This window comes from Ictalurus furcatus, chromosome 8 (genome assembly GCF_023375685.1).
Source record: "Ictalurus furcatus strain D&B chromosome 8, Billie_1.0, whole genome shotgun sequence".
Classification (NCBI taxonomy): Eukaryota; Metazoa; Chordata; class Actinopteri; order Siluriformes; family Ictaluridae; genus Ictalurus; species Ictalurus furcatus.
Window position 1 is genome coordinate 21908640 of NC_071262.1, and position 8498 is coordinate 21917137.

Here is an 8498-nt window from a genome sequence, read left to right on the forward strand (position 1 = left end):
TTTACCCCAAACCTCTGACAAACACCCAAGGACCACGGTGTGAACCCTAGGTTAACTCCTGTTCTAGGCTATTATGTAGTGAGGGTTCACGGTGACATTAGAAGTGAGGATAAAATTGAATAACTCGACAATGAAGCAATGCATTATATCACAAGGTCTCAGCACTTGCATAATAAGAATGATGCAGGGTAAACTATTGGCTATACATACTCTTGAAAACATGTGGACACCCTCCTTCTTGATTTTTGTTCAGTCACCACACCAGAGTCATGGGTTTCCTCAGAAAAGTTATTTCACTGAAGCAAAAAAATAAATACAATGGTCATTGTGTGTGTGTTTTTTTGTTTGACAAAGTGTGCTTAGTTGATCAACTTACTTTTTCCTTCAAACACATTTGGGGGGGATTACAAGAGTCTCAAGAGCATTAGTGAGGTCAGGCACAGTGATGTTTGTTGGTAAATGAACAGTTAGCTGTACATATGTAGTTACAGCTGAATGTATGCTGGGATAGCATCACATGACATGTTTTGGCCAAATCAGCAATTTAGAAAAATTGCTAGCACCACCAAAAGTTGGCAAGCTTGCTTGGTTTTGCATTAATTTCTGCAATCACAAGTTATGATCCAGGCTACATAACCAGACTTGGGTGCCATCTAGTTTGCATAGTCATGGGTAGCCCCATCCACATTTCTTTTACCCCAATTTAGTCACCTGTCAATTCCAACCAACCAGCAAGCTCTCTTCAATCATATGATAGTCAACAACTATTGAGGGTGAAGGCTGACAAAAGGTTGACACTGAAGTTGGCCAACACTGCTGCATTACAGGATGGCATAACACTGAGTGATCTGTCCTACTACATAGAGTACAGAAACCCACACTTTGCTAATATCACAGATTGATAGGGACAGAGTATTCCCCTCCCACCCAGAGAGGGCAGCCAACTCTTGCTCACTTGACTCCTGGCCTCAGATGGCTGTGGCATCATTGGGATTTGAAGGCTTGATCACCAAAGGATCTCTGCTGCATCTGGAGGCCAAAAATTGATTTCTTAAAAGGGCTACAAAGTGTTGGGACTTCCATCTCTAGCTAGGCAAAATAATCATACATTTATTCAATACAGAAATTGAAGCATGGTCTTGAAATTGGCAGACCAAGTAGTCCAGCTCATCAGAAAGGTCAATTGGGATAAATGCTCACTCACTGAGTGATGTCTAGTTTAAAGACCAATTTGTTCATGTTGGATGCTCACTTTTCAAATGCTTATGTTTTGAAAAAGACAAGCTTCACTTTTGCTACGTGTCAATAGATAGAAGGTCCACATTAACTAAAAAGGAGCAAGGAAGACAAGGAAACAGATAGTAGGTCACAACCATCTTTAGTTCAATAAGTTTACAAGTCAAGCCAGTGTAAACACATTTTGAAAGTAAAAATAAATAAAATAAAAGGTTTTGGTGCAGTTACATTATGATGGACAGTCAGAGACCATGCGTCTGTTCCCTGCCTTGGCAATGTAGATCAAGATGAGGACAAAGAGTGCCACAATCCAGACCACAGCCATGGGCAGCATCAGGGTAAAAAGCATATCTACAGAAGCAAAGAACCATGATAATCAAACCTCTTACCCTTAACTACCACATTCAGGTCACACAGTACCTCACTGTCCCTTGTGCAGGAGAGCAGAATATGTAGGATATACATTTCACTTCTATAGTTCGGCAAAAGCAAGTAAACTAGGACTAATAGTCACATAAGTCAGACATACTCATCTTGGGCTGCTCAGGCTCTGCAAGCCTAATTGGGCCATAAGACACAAGACCTTCAAGGGGTTCCATTGATGGAGCATCTCTCTTCACAATGGATTTACATTCCTGAAAAAAAAGCCCAAAATAAGATCACATTAGACCCCAAATCAGAGTGCTTTAATGTTTAAAAATGGGGTTGAGTGACTTAATGAGGACTTACAGGTACACAAGCCTCTCCATGCCCTTGGGTACAGAGGTGAACTATGCAGTGTAAATAAAGCTCATGGGGCTCGACAATGAAGCGAAACATTTCAAAGGAGAAACGCACAGTTGAGCTCACGCCATTTTGTCCCCCTTGTGCCATGGTACCATTTCGGTATGTAATGGATTTTGTTATAAATGAGACCGTTTCATCGTCAGCACACCTGAAAAGGAGATGGTGGGAAGGTTAGAAATAAAGTGGAATTCTTGCAAAAAAAGAAAGCAAAAATACAGGAAATGCAGAGTCAAATTATGACAGGCAGAGATCTAAATTAGCCACTGCCATGATGTAAAGTTAAAATTAAGCAGAATTTGAGATTAAATTTCTTTTTACTCACTAGTTTTATATTATAGCTCAGGATGTTAATGCTTTTTATTATTGATCCTAAAATGGTCTAATTGGTGTTGATTTTTTTTATAGCTACTGCACAGCAAGACATCAGAATGAGTACATTAACATAAACCCATCATTTCAATAGTAACTTGCATGTTAGACACTCCACATAAGTTAAAACCAGGTAAACGCGAGCTAAAAATGCTCTGAAGCATTCTGCAAGATGTTTTAACATGTATGAGACAACTTCAGCATCAACACTGAGGCCCCCCCCCCCCCCATCTTTACTTCAGCTGGGGTAAGAAATAGGCTGCTGAAGTGATAACGGGACCCTATTTGTTTCAGACATTCCACATTAAATGCAACCAACATTAAAAACTTATTGGATAAACTGCAATCATTTGGGAATTCTCGGAATGATGCACATCCTACAATTCCACTGCAAAAATCTGTGAGGAACAATAACTGCTTCATTGTACCACCCCAACATTGATCACTTTCCTATAACAGCACACCCTCAACTTTTATTCCTCATGCCTTACAGATACACACATCCTATAGATTCCATAGATGAGAATTTACAGCTCACCCATCCAGAAGGAGTGTGTGCGAGAGGCTTGACGTGTCATTGGGATTTGCAGTCTGTGTTGCCCAGCACTCATCCACCCTCAAGTTGAAGAAATCCCTCGGCCGGGTCACACTGACCTGCACGAACACTCTCTCCCTGAAGTGAACAGTGGGTACGCCTCCATAGACATCCACATACCGCTCATCCCTATACACACTCAGTTCCACTGTTGCATCCAGCTCATCCATCCGCAACACCGCCTCACTGTGTGGTGGAAAATAAGAGGGAATACACAGATGTAATCAAGTTCCTCTGACTCAGTTTCACTACTTGGTCAAAAGCAGTTCACATCCTGCACTAGGTTTAGGATCCCAAGTAGGATTTCAACAATGAGGAGGCACCTATTGTTCTGGTCAGAGGTCAGGATTTACAAGTTACATTTAATCAAATGCAGCACTGAGCCACCATTGAGAAACTGGTTGGAATGAAAACCTACACCCACATTGGGCCCTTCCAGATAAGACACTCCTAGCCTAGGTCCTCATAACATCAACTCAGGAAGTAGCAACATTTGTGCACCTTCATGCATGTTATTTGTCTGTTTGCACTTCCCTTCCATATTTGTATTATTTACTATGCATCTACAGGCTTGCTCCAAGCAATCTCATTGTACTTGTACAGTCACAAAAGGCATCAAATCTAATGCAAAAGTGCACTCTTAAAGAATTTACTCCAGAACACCAAATAATGGAGAAAGTTTGAAGTATTAAACAGGCATCACAAATTCAGTGTTCAACATTCCATCCAAGTCTAGATAGAACAGACAACAAAGGGCAGAATTTAACAAGTGGGGGAATGCATACCCCTGGGGGTACTTGGAAGTACTGCAAAGGGTATTTTGTAGCAAAGGAAACTTCACTTAGCATTTATGCTCAAGTTTTTAATCAAATTTCTATGCATTTGATTAAAAATATCAGAACCACTTATGATTAAAACTGCAGTAGTAGGAACTACTGAGCTATGGATCCATCTTTATAAAAGCATCTTGAAGTGGCAAAAACAACCACCTTCCACAAAATGACCACCAACTACTCACTGAAAACTGTCAAAGTTTGCATTTAACTAGTGGTTGGTTTAAATTAAAGTACACCTCCATATTCTAGCTCATGTACAGTATACATGTACTCTGCAATATATGTACACAAGTTCACTGCAATTTTATCTCTCAACTTTCATTTCTATAAAGATGTACCTAGACCTAAAGATCACTGAACTGAAGAAACAAAGCCAAACAATTTTGAAAAGCACTGGCCTGGTAGGGCTAGGGACTGCTATAGGAGGTGGCTTATATGCATTGTGTAGTTAGTTCTAAAGAAAATCAGAGTGCCATCATGCCACTCTTTCCTGTAAACTATTGCATTACCTTGTCACAGGGAGGACGGGATAAGCCAGGCTGACCGTGCGGATGAACGGGTAGACGCACTTATACTCAATCTTTATGGCAGAGTCTCTTACAATGTTCCTGTAAACTTGCAGCTCCGACATCAATGTCAGGGAGTAGATCACATGGGTAATGTTTTTCTGTTCAGAGTAGAAAATGGAATTAGATCAGTGGTCAACTTACCTGCTGCTGATCTAGCCCTGTTCTGATGGGGGAAATGGTCCCTATTCTACTGGTAGATACTTTTGCTGCATTTCTAGAGAAATAGTTCAAGCACAACCCTAAATTAGTGGAAAAAAGACCAGAAATCAGCTCCATCTCATTACACAACCTCAAACCTTGTTTTGTTGCAGTACTATTACATAGAGACTGAATGAGATGAAGCCTTCAAGGTGCAAGCCATGTGATTAGAGTGTACTAATCATTTATGCCATAAAAAGTTGTTGCAAATTTTGCTAATTTAAGCTTCTATATTGAAGAAAACATCCAAATAGCCTTCATTACTAGACCAGATTGTTTTCTAGGGATAGGTTATCATGTAGTGAAAGACACCCAATCCATTTGACCACTCATCAAAATGGCATTAAATCAGTTGAATCAGGTGCATCAGATCTGGGTTAAACTTAACTCTTGAGGTGGATCTCCAGCAGGACGGATGGAGAACACTACTAATTAATGCTGCAGTTCATTGCACTCAAAAAAAAAAAAAAAAAAAAAAAATCTAACCACTGGCAAAATGCAATGGAATGGTCTTTCAACTTGGAATTCCCAATCAGGAATACCAGCAACAGCCACCATGCTAGACTATTTCAAAAAACAAATGCAAGTCTCCTCACATCACAATATCAAACATGGCTAAGGATTACAAAATAGTTAAATGAACTCCAGAGCAGATGCACATCCTCACCTCAACAGGTTGGCCACCACAGAAAGTATACTTGTCCTTTGGTGTTCGCACTGTGAAAAATGTAACACCAGCAATCACCTCCTTTCTGGCACGACACTCAGGGTTTGTCAAGTGAACAGACCCAATGCCGATGTTGAAATATTTAAAGAAATCTTCAATCACAGAGATTGTGATTGAATCTTTTCCACACACGACATTCATCAGTACAGCTGTAAAAGAAGGGGGGGGCTTGCATTAGAGCCTGCACATTACACAAGGCAACATTCCTACTTAATCCTTTGCTGGAGCATGCTCTGTGAAATTAAGTGTTCACAACTAAAAGTTCTATTCAGTACCCAAAATAGATGAATTCAGAACTCCAGGACTTTCAATGGCCTTCAGTCATTAGTTTTAAAGACCAAGTCATGTTTAAATTAATGCTTTAAAAATAAAAGTTAAGTGCATCATGCTAAATGCTACTTGGGTAGTTTAATTCAAGCACTCATTTCAAGACGGCGGTGGGGGACAAAAACCCCACATTGAAGTGAAACCACAGTTTCACAGTTAAACTTGACTGCCAGGTGGTCCAGACTTCATAAAGTTTCGCAGACCTAAATTTATGCTCCTTGACCACCAGGAAAGTGGATTTCACGTTATACAATTAACTTGTGCGTGTGTGATGAAGCACCTTGGTCACACTGGTCTCCAAAATAACCCGCTGCGCATTTACAGCTCAGGCCATCTTCAGATAAGCTGCATGTGTTTGGATCAACACACTTGGACGGAATGCATTTCCCTGGATAAACATTAAGTCTCAAGTTTAAAAAAAAAAAAAAAAAAAAAAAAAAAAAAAACCCACACACGTGAGTGTGCCAGACATGAGAACAAAAGTGATTTCTGATATCTTACCAGTAACGTGTTCCAAACTGCAGAGTAAAGATACTGCTAGAACTATATAGCCCTGCAAAACACCACAAGAAAGTCAGGAAAACTCGCCCTCTAATATCCTAATTGTGGATTATTTATCTCCTGCATGACTCACCGACAAATAGAACATTTTAAGTTCCCACAAATACATCAAGATTCAGGCTTCTTTAATTCAACTGTAGCTAAATATGACACAAAGGCTTTCACCAAAGCTGAAAAAGAAAATACAATGGTTACGAGCGGCCTACAAATATACAACACGCTAATTAGTGTTAATGATGCGCACATGGCGCACATTCCTTTAACAGGTCCAGAAAGACAACAGCAACGCTGCGTCAAGCTGCAGTATTTAAGCAGTGAACAACACAACACGGGGGAGAGTTATTTGTGGCTATTATAAATCTGGTAATATAATGCCGCCCAAAATGTTTGGACACTTAAGCCACTCTTCCAAATGTGTGAATTTCCCTGAATTAGAAAACATCCATCCATCCATCCATCCATTCATTCATTTTCTGTACCACTTATCTTCCTCAGGGTCCCGGCGAGCATAGAGCCTAACCCAGGGTGTTCAGGGTACAAAGCGAAGGACACCCTGGATGGGATGAAAACATCATCGCAGGGCACAATCGCACAAATTCACACACTACGGACAATTTGGGAATGCCAATCGGCCTGTCTTTGGACTGGGAGAGGAACCCAGAGTACCCAAGGGAAGCCCCTGAGGGGGGATTCAACAGGATTCAAGTCCAAAACCCCAGAGGTGCAAGGCAAATACACTAACCGCCCCTTGTGTCAAACCAAATGACATTTATTTTATAGAAGGCTACCTCAAGCACACTTTTCAAACAAAACACCCCCCCCCAAAGATTATGTTTAAAAACATAGAAACAATAGAGATACAGTTCAAAATTAGGCTAAATAAATAAATAAACACTCCATAGTGGCTTCTTTAAGGATCACAGTTAGAGTGTTTTACTGTTTAGTTTGCCATCCTTTGTTTCACAGAACTTCTTGACAATGTCTAGGCATGGAATCAACCAGTTCATGTAAGAGTTGTGGTGGAAGTTTCCTCCAAGTTTCAACCAAGAAAACCACACTAGAGCTTCAACAATCTGCTCATTTCTTCTCCAGTACATCCCATAGACAATCAGTAGGCTTTATATCAGGGCACTGGGATGTATTCTTTCAAAAGGTGACTGGTATGTTTTGGATCGTTATCCTGCTGAAAAGTCCACATGTGTTGCTTGAATAGTTTCTTCACTCTTTTCTGCAAACGTACATCCAAAATGCCAGTGTCCACCTCTGAGTTCATGATGCCATCAATAAACACAAGCTCACCAACACCACTGTAGGGAATACAGCCCCAGCCATCTCCATGCTTTATAGTACCTGTTGGCCTGAAATCGATTAATATTAGCTACTATCACTTAAAGTCAATACTTACATCAGATAGACCAATTTGTGGATGAAGAAATATACAAGAACACCGTAGGTGAGAGAACCAAGGGTCCAAGTTTATTGTCCACCTACACGAGACCCCCACAATGAGACGTCCCAAAGTGATCTCAGTCCCCCTCATATGGGGCTTCCCTTTTATACAGTTTGCTATCCCTTGTGCACGCCCTTAGCTCGCTCTGTCCCAATATGTATTTTTACTTGGCCCATTGTGTGTGATTTTAGGTATTTTCCTAAGCCCATTATGTGTGATTTTTTTTCTTATTATTTTCAGTTCCCTTATACTGCATTTTTAGCTCATGTATGTTTCCCTTATTTCCAACTGTTTTTGGTTCCCTTTTTTTTAAAAACAACTTGGGTTAGTCTAGGGTTGTCCCCTTCCTTGGACACCGAGTCCCCTGGGATAGCCTTCAGGCTCCCTGTGGCCCTGTGTAGGATAAGCGGTACAGAAAAGGGATGGGTGGATGGATGGATAGATAGATGGATGGATGAATGTGCAGGTGTACATGTGTTTCTAATGAAATGGACGGTGTGTGTGTAATTCTGAAAACTACGGAACAGTCAGAATTCTGGCTTCCTTCTTGCAAGGCTACAAATGCAGTCGGAAAACATGGATGCCTATGCATGAGTTTATGGTGTATATTTACTTTCTCAAATACAGCAAACTGTATAAATAGTATAGAATATATTGATAAAGTGTAATCAATATGTGTAACTAACATTTAAAATTATTTCTTAGAAGCATAATCTAATAATCAATATTACTTAACAAGCATAATCTATATGTATATACATAATCTAAAACCATAGAACAGTTTTTAATCAAGTTATATTCTAAGTGTGTACTGATTTAGATGAATTCTGTGTCTTACTGCACA

At 40.1% G+C, this 8498-nt stretch overlaps 1 protein-coding gene across 1 annotated transcript; it reads right to left on the minus strand.

Moving 5' to 3' along the window:
- Positions 1-1350: 1350 nt before the first annotated feature.
- On the minus strand, positions 1351-7812 carry zpd (zona pellucida glycoprotein d). Its single transcript, XM_053631891.1, has 8 exons — positions 7610-7812; positions 6145-6374; positions 5257-6031; positions 4332-4489; positions 2930-3172; positions 1966-2170; positions 1766-1871; positions 1351-1587 (listed from the first exon to the last, which is right to left on the minus strand). The coding sequence occupies exons 3-8, from the start codon at positions 5455-5457 to the stop codon at positions 1466-1468; spliced, it is 1035 nt and encodes a 344-aa protein (XP_053487866.1). The 5' UTR covers positions 5458-6031; positions 6145-6374; positions 7610-7812; the 3' UTR covers positions 1351-1465.
- Between the last annotated feature and the right edge of the window lie 686 nt (positions 7813-8498).